At 41.0% G+C, this 17097-nt stretch overlaps 1 protein-coding gene across 5 annotated transcripts in view; it reads right to left on the minus strand.

The window, feature by feature from the left end:
• Window positions 1-17097, minus strand: part of SBF2 (SET binding factor 2) — a 555237-nt gene that overhangs the window by 87802 nt on the left and 450338 nt on the right. For all 5 annotated transcript variants that reach the window (XM_084630065.1, XM_084630064.1, XM_084630063.1 and 2 more), the window contains exons 19-23: window positions 16416-16678; window positions 8655-8827; window positions 8292-8365; window positions 7680-7875; window positions 2468-2595 (exon numbers count right to left, since the gene is read on the minus strand). In XM_084630065.1, coding sequence (XP_084486191.1) covers window positions 2468-2595; window positions 7680-7875; window positions 8292-8365; window positions 8655-8827; window positions 16416-16678 — 834 coding nt within the window. The remainder of the gene's footprint in view (window positions 1-2467; window positions 2596-7679; window positions 7876-8291; window positions 8366-8654; window positions 8828-16415; window positions 16679-17097) is intronic.

The following is a 17097-nucleotide window of genomic DNA, read 5'->3' on the forward strand; positions in this document are numbered from 1 at the left end:
AGAGACCATGAAACAATACCCCCTCCCACCCCACTGTCCTGCTGGTAATAGCTTATCTAAAGTGATCATCAGTTGGGCCATTTCCAGCACAAATCCAGGTTTTCTCACCCTCCACCCCCCCCCCCCCAAACTCACTCTCCTGCTGGTAATAGCCCATCCAACGTGACCACTCTCTTCACAATGTGTATGATAATCAAGGTGGGTCATTTCCAGCACAAATCCAGGTTCTCTCACTCCCTCACCCCCCTCCAAAAAACTACACACACAAACTGAGCAGGAGAGTGAGTTTGTGGGGGGGGGGTGCGGAGGGTGAGAAAACCTGGATTTGTGCTGGAAATGGCCCAACTTGATGATCACTTCAGATAAGCTATTACCAGCAGGACAGTGGGGTGGGAGGAGGTATTGTTTCATGGTCTCTGTGTGTATATAATGTCTACTGCAGTTTCCACGGTATGCATCCGATGAAGTGAGCTGTAGCTCACGAAAGCTCATGCTCAAATAAATTGGTCAGTCTCTAAGGTGCCACAAGTCCTCCTTTTCTTTTCACTATACTATAAAAGTTTAGTATTTAAAAATTACCACAACTATTCTTCTATATTCCATTCATTCCTCACCTTGCAAAGCCTAGAAAACTGTGCTAGTAGCGAAGCATGATAACCAAATCTGACCCTTGGAAAAGGAAGTGCTTTGCATTATCTACACTGATCTCTCTTCCCAGTCAAAATATGGCTTTTATACAGTTTAAAGGGAGCCCTGTCCCATGATTCTTAGCCAGAGGGATGATGGGCAGCTCTTATATCTTGAGGATGAGTAATAAAGGAGAGGGAAAATGAGGGTCTGTAAAAGGGACAAAAAGAACTCCCATGGTGAGGGTAAGCAAAATACACATTTCTGACGTATTTGTTATTTTATAAGTCCCAAGATGAAGTTACTGTTTATATGTCTCTTGTTTGCTGTACACAAGGCATATCTGATCCTTCATTTTCATTTCACTTACTTTCGTATTTTCTCTCCAAATGGCTAATAATTCTGTTGTTCTAGGACCTCCTTGAAATGAGGTCTTGAATATTTAGGGGTCACCCCGATATGACATTTTAAATACATTAAAATAATATAGCTGTAGCCATTTTCCTTCGATAATCATAATTAACACACAAAGCAGAGAGGGGTCTATTTCATATAATATTGAACTCTGGCTGTTAGAAAAGGAACAGAAAGTAAACCTTTTGCTGGTTGGTTTTGTTTTTATAATCTAAAACGAAACTATGTTAAACAAAAGCAGAGATTATATTTGACCAGAGTCCAGAACCAGAAACTTTGAGTTGTGTCTGCATTTAGCATACTACTGAAGGATGTTAGGCATTTTATTGTTACTGTTAGTCTCCAAAAAGGGCTTTGGAAAACAAAAGGCCTCACAGTTACTGTTCTACTTGAAAGGCATATAAGAGCGACTCCTTAAATTGTTAATTAAATCCATTCATTTGTATAGAATAATGTATCTGAGATAAAAATTATGTTACACAGTGCCTATTTAAAACACCAAGAAGAAAAAATTGGTGACATATTCCTAAATGAAAGACTCTCCATTTTATCAAATTGTGATTTTTTTTTATCCTGAACAAAGTAATGAACTTTTGTAGTAGTAACCAGATCTAGCTAAACATTTCATGTTTTGAAGCCCCACATTACATAATTTTAATTCTATTGATTACAATTCTTGAAGATTTTACCTTACATTCCACTTCCCTTCATTTAGGGACTCATCATAGGCCAGATTACCTCATAGACTAAATTTACTGTAGGGGGCTCCTGGCTCTGGGGAAAAAAATCTCCAGAGGATTCCCATCCCTCCAAACTGTCCTGTTCTACATGCCTCTGAAGAATAGGCTCTGGGGCCTGTCCCTAAACTGGTAAATCTTCAGGAATCTGTACAGATTGTGGGGCTCCACCAAAGGTCAGGGCCACCTATGGAGAGGCCCTGTGCTTCTGGATTAGCTCTCGACCACAGTGATGCCCCAGACTCCATTTCAACTGTGCTACCATGCACTTCCTCCTGCCATGGATCCACCCAGACAAACTGGTGAGTGGCAGGGAGCTTATTTTTTCCAGATAAACTCCACAGGGATGGAGGAGATTTGATGTACATGTGTTTTGACCTGCCCAGACTCAATTTGCTCTTCAGCAGACACTTTGGACCCAAAGATTGTCCTCCACAGGGTCCAATGGAGGGGTGAGGAGTGAGAGAAAAAGGCAGTGAAAACCATTTATGCTCCAGTGTGCGCGCGTAGGAAAGCACTTCCGGGTTCCTGTGAGATGCTGAGACACCTCCAATACCATTGACTTCACCAGGAACGGCTGACATTTAGCCGCTCCCAGGGGTCAGGGTGTTAGTTGCAGCAGGTTATTTTGATGAGATCATAATTTCAGGTGTTTTACAAAGTATAAAGAATAAAGCACTCCATTCTACCTGAAATGATGCTGAGGTGATCTGAAGTCCTTCCTGCATATTCTGTTGCAGCTGGTTCTGTATAGTAATCTTCTTCTCCTTCATAATAGATGCAATGGGAAAGCTCCGGATCACTGTCTGTTCTCCAGCTAAGTACCACAGAATCATTTACAGACACGTTAGTCATGGAATCATAACTGATTTAGTTACCGTATATACTTGATTATAAGCCGGTTCGTTTATAAGCCGATCCCCCCCTCAAGATGGATAAGTAAAAATGGAAAATTTTTATGACCCATTCATAATCCGACCCTATAATTCAGGGGTCTGCAAACTTTGGCTCCCGGGCCATCAGGATAAGTCGCTGGCGGGCTGAGATGGTTTGTTTACCTCGAGAGTCCGCAGGCAGGGAGGTAAACCTAAGTAAACAAAGTGTCCTGGCACTCCAGCTACTTACCCTGAAGGGCCAGGACTGCAACTGTTGGGGAAATTTTTTTGTGGGGAGAAGCTGGGAATCAGGGGAGTAACCCCTGTGACCACCCCCCACATGACCCCACCCCTAGCCCGGGACCCCCACATTCTCTCCATCCCATCCCTTCCCACCTTATCTGGGGAGGCCCAGGGGAAGATGTCTCTGGCCTGGCCGGAGCTGCTCCGGCAGGCTGGGCAGTGTGGCCGCAGCATGCTTCTCGGGGCCACATGGGGCAGCGCAGCTGCAGCATGTTCCAGTGGGCTGGGCCGGATGGCACGGCCGCAGCGTGCTCTGGCGGGCTGGGCGGTGCGGCTGCAGCCTGCCAGACCCAGAGCTGCAGCTGCTTCGGAGGCTGGAGGGAGAGCAGCGTGGCCAGAAGTGGAGAGACTCTGGCCCTGCCTCTTCCCTTCTGGCTTTGCTCCCTCTCCTTGCCCCCTCTGTTGGGGGGAAAGGGGTGTGTCCCACCTCTCCCCATCTCTATATCCGTTCATAAGCCGACCCCCTTCTCTTATGCTTCCCTTTTTTACAAAAAAAATTCAGCTTATGAACGAGTATATACAGTATATTTTACTGTGAACAGGTGTTAATGAATGGGTGCAAAGAAATGGAAAATAAGGCAAATGATCTTGGCCAGAAGGCCAATAACAATCCAGAATTCACTTTAGGCAAAAGGCTTTAAAGCAGGTGATAAATTCCCAAAATATGACATACAACCCAACATTCAGTTAACTAACATTCAATTTTCCTATTTGAAATTAATTAGGATGATTGGAAAAATATTTTTTCATTCTCTCTCTTTCTAAATGGTGGAAATTACAGAAAGAACTATTTTGTTGCAGGTCCAAAAATCAGTCTCTAACTACTAGTAATTTGTCATATTACATTCTGAAGTTCATATATAATTGATATTCATTAGTTTCCTTATATAAAAACTATGAACTTTATGTATTTACATTTTTGCTTGATAAATGAATTTGTTTAATAAAGTAACCGAAGCAGAGATTTCAAAACAAGAAAATCTGATCTTTAGAACTACTACATTTCCCATGACATAATTAAACACAACACTTAATCCAGTAATGATTGTTGAGGGAAAAAAGTAAACTCCAGTGAGTTTGTGTGTGTGTGGGGGGGTGGAGGGTGAGAAAATTTGGATTTGTGCTGGAAATGGCCCAACTTGATGATCACTTTAGATAAGCTATTACCAGCAGGACAGTGGGGTGGGAGGAGGTATTGTTTCATGATCTCTGTGTGTATATAAAGTCTACTGCAGTTTCCACGGTATGCATCCAATGAAGTGAGCTGTAGCTCACGAAAGCTCATGCTCAAATAAATTGGTTAGTCTCTAAGGTGCCACAAGTACTCCTTTTCTTTTTGCGAATACAGACTAAAACGGCTGTTACTCTGAAACCGTCCATTACATAGGGTTTCCAATATGTCCAAGATAATTGCTTTTTCAATTTCTACCATTCAGAGTCACTCCTTAGTTTTTGATTACTGCACTTTTATTAGTCTGTGCTATTTTTAAAAATGTTTGAACATATGCAGACCTTTGAGTTCAGGAATTTATCTCCCTCTCACTGTTAAAGTCCTCAACTACAAGCCCCCATCCTGACATGGTTCATCACTTGACACTAAATGAGATTTTAATCTTTAGTAGTTAATGATATGTTTGTACTTCTGTAGAACTCAGCGCACTTCTGTAGGTTTCACAAATCCTCCATAAAGTAGCATTTTACAGATGAGGAAAGTGAGGCACAGAGAAACTAAATGACTTGTACAAATCAAACAGCAAGACTGTGGGAATGCCAGGAATATACCCAAGAGTCCTGACTGCCAGTCTTCAGCTTTAACCACTATACAACATTCCCTCACTCTTGTGATAACACTGCTGAACTGTTTCAGCTTGTAAAAGTGACACCTTAAATGACTGCTTCTGACTGCTTCTTGGAGCAGCTAGCCATGATACCCACAAGAGGAGAGGCAATTTTTGATTTAGTCCTAAAAGGAGCACAGGATCAGGTCCAAGAAGTGAATATAGCTGGATTGCTTGGTAATATTGACCATAATATAATTAAATTTAACATCCCTGTGGCGGAGAAAACACCACAGCAGCCCAACACAGTAGCATTTGATTTCAGAAAGGGGAACCACACAAAAATAAGGAGTTAGTTAAACAGAAATTCAAAGGTACAGCACCAAAAGTAATATCCCTGCAAGCTGCATGGAAACTTTTTAAAGACACCATAATAGGAGGCTCAACTTAAATGCATACCCTAAATTAAAAAACATAGTAAGAGACCCAAAAAAGAGCCACCGTAGCTAAACAACAAAGTAAAAGAAGCAGTGAGAGGCAAAAAGGCATCCTTTAAAAAGTGGAAGTTAAATCCTAGTGAGGAAAATAGAAAGGAGCATAAACTCTGGCAAATTAAGTGTAAAAATATAATTAGGAAGGCCAAAAAAGAATTTGAAGTACAGCTAGCCAAAGACTCAAAAAGTAATAGCAATTTTTTTTTAAAAAGTACATCAGAAGCAGGAAGCCTGCTAAATAACCAGTGGGGCCACTGGACAATCGAGATGCTAAAGGAGCTCTCAAGGACGATAAGGTCATTGTGGAGAAACTAAATGAATTCCTTACAACAGTCTTCACGGCTGAGGATGTGAGGGAAATTCCCAAACCTGAGCCATGCTTTTTAGGTGACAAACCTGAGGAACTGTCCCAGATTGAGGAGTAATTAGAGGAGGTTTTGGAACAAACTGATAAACTAAACAGTAATAAGTCACCAGGACCAGATGATATGAAATTGCAGGACTACTAACTGTAGTCTGTAATCTATCATTTAAATCAGCTTCTGTACCAAATGACCGGAGGATAGCTAATGTGATGCCAATTTTTAAAAAGGGCTCCAAAGGCGACCACGGCAATTACAGGCTGGTAAGCATGACATCAGTACCGGGCAAACTGGTTGAAACTATAGTAAAGAACAAAATTGTCAGACACATAGATGAACATAATTTGTTGGGGAATAGTCAACATGCTTTTTGTAAAGGGAAATCATGTCTCACCAATCTACTAGAATTCTTTGAGGGGGTCAACAAGCATGTGGACAAGGGGGATCCAGTGGATATAGTTTATTTAGATTTTCAGAAAGCTTTTGACAAGGTCCCTCACCAAAGGCACTTAAGCAAAGTAAGCAGTCATGGGATAAGAGGGAAGGTTCTCTCATGGATTGGTAATTGGTTAAAAGATAGGAAACAAAGGGTAGGAATAAATGGTCAGTGACCAGAATGGAAAGAAGTAAATAATGGTGTCCCCCAGGGGTCTGTACTAGGCCCAGTCCTCTTTAACATATTTATAAATGATCTGGAAAAAGGGGTAAACAGTGAAGCGGCAAAATTTGCAGATGATACAAAACTACTCAAGATAGTTAAGTCTCAGGCAGACTGTGAAGAGCTACAAAAGGATCTCTCAAAACTGGGTGACTGGGCAACAAAATGGCAGATGAAATTCAGTGTTGATAAATGCAAAGTAATGCACACTGCAAAACATAATCCCAACGATACACATAAAATGATGCGGTCACTCAAGAAAGAGATCTTGGAGTTATTGTGGATAGTTCTCTGAAAACATCCACTCAATCTGCAGCAGCAGTCAAAAAAGCGAACAGAATGTTGGGCATCATTAGGAAAGGGATAGATGATAAGACAGAAAATATCATATTGCCTCCACATAAATCCATGGTACGCCCACATCTTGAAAACTGCATGCAAATGTGGTTACTTCATCTCAAAAAAGATATATTGGAATTAGAAAAGATTCAGAAAAGGGCAACAAAAATGATTAGGGGTATGGAGCGGCTGCCGTATGAGGAGAGATTAGTAAGACTGGGACTTTTCAGCTTGATAAAGAGATGACTAAGGGGGGATATGATAGAGGTTTATAAAATCATGACTGGTGTGGAAAAAGTAAATAAGGAAGTGTTATTTACTCCTTCTCTTAACACAAGAACTGGGGGCCACCATATGAAATTAATAGGCAGCAGGTTTAAAAAAAAAAAAGGAAGTATTTTTTCACACAATGCACAGTCAACCTGTGGAACTCCTTACCAGAGGATGTTGTGAAGGCCAAGACTATAACAGGGTTCCAAAAAGAATTAGATACATTCATGGAGGATAGGTCCATCGATGGCTATTAGCCAGGATGGGCAGGGATGGTGTCCCTAGACTCTGTTCACCTGAAGCTGAAAACGGGTGACAGAGGATGGATCACTTGATGATTACCTGTTCTGTTCATTCCCTCTGGGGCATCTGGCATAGGCCACTGTCGGAAGACAGGATACTGGGCAGGATGGACTTTTGGTCTGACGCAGAATGGCTGTTCTTATGTTGAGCATGAACAGAAAGCTCAAAGTATATTTTTATTTTACGTAAATAGGACCCAAAGGCCTACTGTGACATGGGAACAATGCTAAAATTCAGTACCTAAAAACTCAGGTGAATATTTGAATTGCAGATAAATTAAACGGTAATATCAAAAATAAATATCATTATATCTAGTGATAAAGTCAAGAATCTAGGTGCAGGGTCTATTTCTGTACAGATGATTAACATGAAGTAAATTAATACTTAATTGAATTCTTAACAGTTTTTTGTTGGATAGATGTGTTTTGATGGTCTTGCTTAAATAAACTGCAGGGCCAGATCAAAGCCTCATATCTGCCAGACCATACATTATTTTGATTTTAGTAAGAAAGACCATACCTAGTTGATCATGAGGAGTGCCTTTAAATATAATTCTGTATGTGGTAAGAAACAAGGCTCCTTCTGCTGGGAGAATGTGGGGACCTCCGAGCAATCCTCCTGTTGCTTCCTCTCTCCCATCAGGATCCAGCAGCACACGGAGACCTTCACACACAAACTCTTCTCCTGGCAGCAAAGCTGGTCGCAGAATCTTCGGCTGAGCCCAAATATAAGAATTTTAAGTATAATGTACAGTATAACACTACCAAATTTGGAATCTACCAAATTGGTATTTGACATGAAAAAATTTAAATACAAAATTGTTATGAGATTGACTCTGCGAGAGGCTAAGTTTGGACTCAACTCAGTGAAATGGGTCTTAATAAGTAGTTGGCATGCAAACACTTCTTTATATTCAAAAGTTTGGCTCTGCTACTTTCATATTTCATAAGTTCATATTTCATGAGACCAAAGGCAAACAATTTATTTATCACTGGTGGAAAATTTCTTGATTATACTGTTCAGTGATCAGATGTCTCTTCATAATATTAGAAAAAGGAAGGCTGAAGCCACTTCAAACTGTGTACGATTCCAATACGTGTAACCAATACAAACACCTTTTATAATACTTACCTTCTGTATTGGTGGTAGTCTTCTACTCTCTCGATGGACGGCCTCCAGAGTCTCAATGTGCATTGCTACAATCCCTAGGAATCAGTGACACCATAAATTAAACCTCACACAATATAAGAAAGAATAAAACAAACTAAATATAACTCCACTGTTTTGACATCCTGGAGTTAAACTGTCAAGGAAAAATAGAGTAGATGTCATCAATGGCTATTTGGAATTCATCAATTACAGTCTAGGAAACAAACCCTTAAACTATACTGAAAACAACAAACCAAAAATACACTTCTACTGGAAAATATCAGCTCCCCAGAGAAAGAAGTGACAATTTTGTGAATTTACATTTTTTTTTAAACCAGTTCTTACCTGGTATCATGCAATGAAGGCTCTTGATGTGATCCTGTGTAACTCCACTCTCTGTACAAACTTTGTCTATAAACCTGGTGATGAAGCGCACAACTGCATTGGCAATATCATTGTTCTCAGAGTCTTCAAACCCACTTTCAGTGTCATAGCTCTCTGCAACACTGCCGGCAATACTACAGAAGAAAAGGAAAAAAAAAAAACGCTAGTGTAAAATATCCAGTTACCTAATCATAATACACAGAGAATAACTACCGTATAATTTTTGTCTAATAAGTCTGATGTATTCAGTGTAGCTAAATATATAGTCCACTTTGCCTCTACACTTCAAGCACAGTTTCAGATACTAACAATATAAACACCGGTGTATGCTGGTGCCATGTCTACAACAGCACTCCCACTGTTGGAGCTGCACTGGTAATAAATAAAGAAGTAGAAAACTTTCCTAAAAAGTCTAGTATAGACAGGAACAGTTCCTTAGAAGGGAAAATCCTTGAAGTCTGGTCCCACGTCTCCTCTTCATTATACTTAGCATCATTCACACAATCTGTAATCCATGCTCAACAAAGAGAAGGTTACTCATCCTGTGCAGTAACTGTGGTTCTTCAAGATGTGCGTCTCCGCGTGTGCTCCACTCTAGGTGTGTATGCATCTCATGAGCCTCAGATCAGAGATTTTAGGTAGCAATGCCTGTTTAGTCCACACATGCATCCCATACAGTCCCATGCTCTGCACCATAGCCGTACAGAGCTGTGCAGGTGAACTACCCTCAGTTCCTTTTCTCCCGCCAAGTTCCATCACAAAGAACTCTGAAGCAGAGGAGATAAGAGAAGGTAGTGGAGCACCCATAGGGACAGTCTGTTTCTTGAGTGTTTCTTGTTCTTGGCTGTGGTGAACAAGTCTTCTGCGTGATGTCCCAAAATCAAAATATGCAGTGGAGTGTAATGCGCTCTATCTCCCATTTGTGATCCTGTGAGAAGTGTCTACCGAGGGTATCTGCTGTAATGTTTTGCATGCCAGGGAAGTAAGCTGCTGAGATGCTGATCTGATTTTGAATGCACTAATTCCAAAGCCTCACTGCTCCAGAGCAGATGGAAGATGATCTCGCTCTCCATTGATGGTTGATATAAAACATGCATGACATGTTGTCTGTCATGATCTTCACGTATTTGTCCTGATCAGTGGAAGAAAATGGAGACAGGCATTTCTGACTGTTCTGAGTTCCAGTAAGTTGATGTGTAGCATGGACTCAAGAGGTTACCTCCTGCCTTGAGCAGTGAATGTTTAGATGGGCTTCCCATCCCAAAAGAGATGTGTCCTTTGTTATTATTGACGTTGGAGATGATTGAGAAAAGGGGACCCATGCACAAAATTGTGAGGGTTCTTCCACCAGTTAAAGAATTTTTTTCATGGCCAAGGACATCAAGAGTAATTCATTCAAACTCTGATTGGTGAATAAACAGTTCTGAGCCACCCCTGAAGGCAGCTCATGTGCCTTATCACAAAGGCATCAGCTGCCACGTGTCCTATGGAGACAATCTCTAGCTGATGTTTGGGGGCTGATCTGGACTGTAGTGACTAAATTGGCTAGGGCTTTGAACCTGCGTGAAGGGAGATATGCTTTGGCCACTACCACACTGAGGTAAACGTCTATGAACTTCAAACTTTGCACTGGGATTAAGGTGGACTTTTGGATGTTTAATTATAGTCGGAGTCTGAGAAATAGGTCTAGGGCCCTCTGAGACTTCACTGTAGGAGAGTCCCTTGAGCAAGGTATGGGAAAATCAAAATTCCTTGTCTGTGAACACGAGGAGCCATCACTGAGAGAAATTTTAAGAACACTTTGGGCGCAGAGGAGAGACCGAATGGGAAAGCCCTGTATTAAAAATACTCTTGACCGAGAGCAAAGCGTAGGAAGCGTCTGTGGAAGGGGTGAATCGCTACATGAAAGTATGTAGGTCAAGGGCTGAGAACCAATCCCCTTTGTCCAATGATGGAATTATTGCTGCAAGAATTACCATCTTGAATTCTGAATCTGCAAATCTGTTGAGTAATCTTAGATCCACAAAGGGTTTCCAGCCACAATTCTTTTTTGGAACCAGGAAGTACCTGGAATAAAACTCCGTCACTCTGTATTACATAGATACTGGTTCTATAGCACCCAAATTCAGGAGGGAGTCTATTTCCTGTCATAGGAGGTGCTTGTGAGAGGGGTCCCTGAAGAGGGATGGGGAAGCAGGGAAGTAAAATGGATGGAGTGTTCTGTTGAAATGTCTCCAAAACCCCCATGTCCATAGGGATATGTTCCCAAGCTCAGCAGAAGTGAGAGAGGTGGTCACCAAAGTGAGGGAGACATGCGGATTGTTGAAGTAGGTATGAATTGGGATGGTAACTGAACACCTCGACCACCCTGTCAAAATTAGTGTGCCAAAATTGTGGGTTGTCAGGTCAATGCCTGAGAAATAGGTGGTCTCTTCTTTTGGAACTATTGTCTCTTACGCTGGAGTCTGTAAGGTACCTGTGAGGCAAGAAACAGAGTGGGACAAGACCTCTGTGCTGTCTGGGACTTTCTAAACTCTCTTTTTTGTGAAAAGGTGTACATTTGCAGAGAACACAAGTTGATCCTGAGTTTTTCAAGGTATGCAGAGACTTGTCTGTCTTTTTCACAAACAGCTTCAATCCATCAAAGGGAAGATCCTCAATTGTATTTTGGGATTTCCCTGGAAGCCCCGAGAGCTGCAGCCAGGAGGCCCTCCTCATTACTACCACTGTGGAAATAGAATAAGCAGCTGTATCAGTGGCACCCAGAGAGGCCTGCAGTGATGTCCTGGCCAGCAGCTGACCCTCTGCAATGATTGCCTAAAATTGTTCCGGCTGCTCTGATGGAAGATGCTCAATAAAGGAATTAAACTTCAAATAATTAGTATTTCACCATGAGGGCTGGGTAGGCGGTGATCTTAAATTGTAGAGTACCCCACGAACATGATTTTTGGCCAAATAAGTCAAGATGATTTTGGTCTTTGTCATATGGTGCTGATGTAGGGTGGTGCTGTCTTCCACATTTGTTTACAGTGTTAACCACAAAGGTGTTGTGGGAGGGATGCGAAAATAAAAATTCAGAATCCTTAGAGAGAACATATTTTTGTCCACCCTCTTACAGCTAACATAAGAATGGCCCTACTGGGTCAGAACAAAGGTCCATCTAGCCCAGTATCCTGTCTTCCGACAGTGGCCAGTGCCAGGTGCCCCAGAGGGAATGGACAGAACAGGAAATCATCAAGTGATCCATCCCCTGTCACTCATTCCCCGGTAAGCTGTATTGTGGTTGGGGTATGCCAAATTATTTCTGAAGGGTCTATCAGAGCCTCATTAATAGGCAGCACAATGTGGGCAGATGATGATGTAGGCAGCATGTCAAGCAGTTTACACTGTAACTCCTTAACCTCCTCAAGTAGAATTTGCAAGGAGTCTGCTATACTTTTAATGAGGTCCTAGAACTGTTTGAAATAATCAGCGAGGGATGCTGGAGGAGGCAGGAGGCATAATGATGTTATCTGGGGATAAGGAAGAGATATTAGTTGTTGGAGTGACCTCCTTGTCCACTCACTTCCTGCTCCTCAAAGGTCTCTTCCTGTGGATCAGGCACCCTAGAGACAGAGGCTGGTGGGGATTATCTGCCCTTCTCCCAGTGAGAAATACTAGGGGCCCTGGAGAATTGTTGTAGTTAATCTGCGCAAGGGTCCCAGTACAGCCAATGAGATAGTGCATATGGCATGGGTGGGAGGCACCCAAGGGTGTCCATATCAGTGGGATGGAGTATGAGGATGTCTCTCAAGAAGATGTTCTGATTCCCTCAGGAAAGAAGGTCCCTTGATAATGGAAAGGAGAGCCATGGACAGAAATCTGGGAGACTGATGAGAAGTCCCCATCATCTTCCTCAATGTCACTTCGTCAGGGAGGGACAGCCTTAGAGATAGGTGTAGACTCCATTGGTACCAGACAAATTTCCAGAGATCAAGAGGTCCTCAATACCGAGATGGGCTGGTGCCAAACAAGGAGATTCAGATGTTTGTGTTACTGCCAGGTCCCCCGGGAATCAAAACTCTTGCAGTACTGAAACATTGGTTGGTGCCAAAAAGGCAGCCTGGCAGAAGTAACTGTGGCAGAGAGAGTAGATGGTACTGAAGGTCTTATGCACTACGATGATTGACCAGTAGGTGTTGTCTGGTCTTCTGCAGTGCCAAAGTGCTAGGTACTGAGGGCTTGGTAGACTCTGTCAGTACCAGAAGAGCTGATGATCTTCTTTCTGCTGTTCCAAACAACAGACAGTACTGATCTTCTGGAGCTAGAACCCCAAGACCTTGGCCTTGCTGGTGCTCATGGTACCTGAAGAACCTGCAGCCATGTGGGTACCAAGCTGGAGACCAGCAGGTGTCAAAATGGTTGTCTGAACCAGAGACCATCTCTTTGAGGTAGATTTTCTACCTAGAGGGCTTGAAGACTGCTTCCTACAGTCCTTTTCAGAGGATCCCAGAGATGAATTTTCAATGCTCAAGGGGAGTGCTACATTGAGGAGGCTGAGGCAGCTGACTTGCTTGGAGATCATTGTACAGGGTGGGGTCAGAAGCTGGTCGGAGAGAACTCTCCATCATGAAGAGACATAACTTAGGTTCCCAGTTCTTTCTTGCTCTTAATTATAATGCCAAGCAGGAATTACACTTTTGGGGAATGTGTGACTCCCCAAGGCTATGGACATGCCAGGAGTGCCTGTCACTCACCAGGATGGCTTTCCTGCATGAAAGTCAGCATTTCCAAACAGGGGAACTGGGAGGGCATGCCCTCCCAGTTCCCCTGAGAGGCAAAAAAAGGTGAAAGGACAATGGTCCTTACACTGTAACTAACTAACTAACTCTCTCTCTCGCTCTATAATTTTTAATTAAAAAAAATAATAATTACAACTAACTAATACAAAGCTAACACTAAGGACTAACATTAACTAATTAGTAGATAAAAGAAAAAATACAGTTGAGGTAAGTTCAACTTGGACATTGCTGAGGTGGCTGAGAAGGAACTGATGGCGGTTCACCTACACAGCTCTATATAGACATGGTGCAGAGCGTGCGGCTGCATGGGTGCATGCATAGGCTGAATGGCACTGCTACCTAAAATCTCCAATCTGAGGCGCATATGCACCTAGAGTGGAGCGCCCATACAGACACTACTCAAAGAACAACAATAAATTACATTTAAAAAAACCCTACATTCAAAGAACAATTAGGTTGCAAAGTCAAATATTCAGAAATTATGAAGTGCCAGAATGAAGGTGGAAACTTAATTCACTTCCCTTGTGCATATGAATTACATTCTTTAATCATATATTGTTTTTTCCATAGGACTCCTGCCTCATTCAGTCATAGAATAGATGGTGCTCAGGTAATTAATCAGGGTTGTGTAGTGAGTGAGGCTGTTTGTAGGACCCCAGACTTAGTTGTTGTGGAAGTTGGAAAGTGTGTACTGACTAAGGCAAGGGATTGCAGGAAGAGAAAGAATGGTCTCCTGGTACAGACAGTTGACTACTACCCTGGAGAATTGGATTCCACCTCTGACGTTGCTATACAGTTCGTGTGAGATGCTAGGCAAGTCACTTACACCAAACGTTTCACTGGTGGTCACTAACTGTGTTCCTCACAACTTGAGAGAGTAGCGGCTTAATTTGTAGAAGGGCTGAGTATTCAAAACTGCAAGTGAAGATAATGGAAGCTGGTTTTCAACATAAAAAGAACTCCTTTGTCTAAAATGATAATACTAAGTGTCCTAATTTATCAACAGTCTGACTGTCCTATGAAATGCATGTCATTTTAAGTGGTAGCAAAGGATCCCTTATATGTGAGACGGTTGCCTTCTCCAAGAAATGGCATGCAAAATAATAATTCAAATAATTTGTATTTCGTAGCTGTTCCAAGGAGTTAAGAAGAAAAGGAAGGTAGGGTAAGTGAAAAAATAAGAATGAAAACTGAACTTAAAATTTCTATGTAGACTGTAAGCAACTATACAAATTTCAAAGTAAAACTGTACATTCTCTTCAGCAGTAACATGGAGTTGCCATTCAGCTTTATATCCTTTAGTATCAAACTACCACATACTTACCACACAATTAGCAATCATTTAAACAATGCCCAAAGGACAAGTACTGCATATAGATTTAAATAATCTCACTGAAGTATGAGAGGATGATAATGGAAAGACATCGTGCAATAACTACTTATGTTTCAGCCTTTGGATCATTCAAGAGCTCTAATCTGTGACACTCCTAGTCTCTCACGATCTCTAGTTATTAAACAAAAACATTTGAAAGTGTTGTCATATTTATAATGATACTTGAGAAGAGAACATGGTTTTGTTGGTTTGGGCATTTTACAGAATAAACAACAGAGACACCAACAAATATTTCCAGACTGGATGATGAATGTAAAACTGATTGTGAATTTCTTAAATGATTGCAAGTTACATGATTTCCACAGCCAGCAAAATATCAATCTACACTTCTATTTCACTATTATAGAAAATGTTACTGGTCTTCTCCTAGTCCTGTTGAAGACAATATGAATTTTGCCAATGCCCTACTTCTTAAAGTCCATTTAAATGTACATGGAATCATTTCCAATATTTCCTAGCAAAAAGGCAATTTAATAATTATTACTCTTTTGGTCAAATTTTGATCAATTCAAAGAAAGGAAGAAAAGAGAGTAAGGGTGAGAGCACTTTAAATAAATACCTAGGTATTTAATGTATTTTCAGTGTTCCCTGTCACTAATGGCTACTCCTGACCCCCAAATCTATTATAACTAACGAGCTAATTGCTAATTCTAGATGATATGATTTTGTTTATGTTGGTACTAAAGGCACAGGGAAGGAGTTTTCTTCCTTATTCCTCAATACAAATGAAAAAGTATGTTACATGAGAATGACCATGCTAAGCTTCTGGACTCCTTAATATATTGCTCTTGAATCAGTTAAAAGAAGAGGTGCACACAGTAGAATTTCTCTGATGCCTTTGAGATTATTTGAAAACAATGTTTTAGGTACTTGAGAGCAGGGTGAGCCTTGTTATATCACATTCCCTTTATTTCTTGCAGAGTTTTATATGCTCCATGAACAATAGTTTACATAACACCTGTTACTGGAAAGGTCATAAAATGTTTTACAAATTTAGACCAGCAAGGTGCTCTACACAGGTGGATCCCTGTGCTTGCATAGAACTTCACTCACTTCACCAGGACTTTGTGTATTTAGAGCAGTTTGCAGGATTAAGACCTTAGGCTAACGTACAAAATGCACAGAATGGTCACATCATCCACTACTGAATTGCCTTACAGCCTTAATTACTACCAAAGGAAATATTGCTTTGCTGGCATAATGTTTTTAATACCTCAATACTCTGAAACTGCTTAGAGAAGTAAGGATTGTGTCAAAGGAGAAAATGGCACTTTTTGGATGATATTAAAACATTATGTTGATATTACTGGTATTAAGAATACAGAGCACTGCAAACTGAACAGAAGGTTAGAAAGAATATCAGCAGGAATTACAATTCCAAAGTTCCTTACTTTTACATTGTTACAAACATTAACATAGGACAATGAACTTTCATTATTGTAAAGTGCTCCTGTGTTTCATTTTTATAATTAATACAGTATTTTTATTAAAAGGACCGAGTTACATCCCACAATTGTTTACTGCCAAACCATGTCTTTATTTACGTACCTATTTGTGACAATGCTGTTGCTTCCACTCTCCCAGTCTCCTGTAGCTGATGTTCTCAATAGTTTGTTTTTACTTGTGTCCAGTGGCACTAGCAGGTAGACCATGAGGTTAGCAAAATGAATTGCCTGACTGAAAACTGTACTTTCCTCATTCTGTATTAGCTCCTGCTGAGTTTCTTTATTGAGTGTTGGCCATAAACGCAACTGCTCAGCAGCCAGGTCCATAGCTGTTTTCTCCTGGTCCAGACCTACAGAATTTTTCTCCTAGAATAAATATTGCCACATAAAAACAATAGATGATAGAGTTATATTATTAACATTAAGAAAAGAGATATTCACATTAATTCCAAAGTGTTGGAATTTCATTTCATTATGTAAAATGTAAAAAAAAATAATCTAACAATTATATCTACTTGTAATAGGATTTAAGGATTGCACCCTTAAAAGGATGAAGGTATTGTACTGAAATAATGCAAATAGCATAGTATAGCCAAGTTCAATTTAATAGTTTGATTCAGTTCTAGTGTTTTCTCGCCCATACCATCTTTGTGTATTCATTTTTTGCTGAGTTGGGTTTCACATTCTATTATATAGCTGTTCTTTTCATCTTGCAGAGTCAAACTCAGGCAGAGATCAAGCTTTATTTGGATGGAGAAATAAGATGCAGCTAAGCCCTGGTCTAC

This window comes from Lepidochelys olivacea, assembly GCF_965140295.1.
Source record: "Lepidochelys olivacea isolate rLepOli2 genome assembly, chromosome: 6".
Lineage (NCBI taxonomy): Eukaryota > Metazoa > Chordata > Testudines > Cheloniidae > Lepidochelys > Lepidochelys olivacea.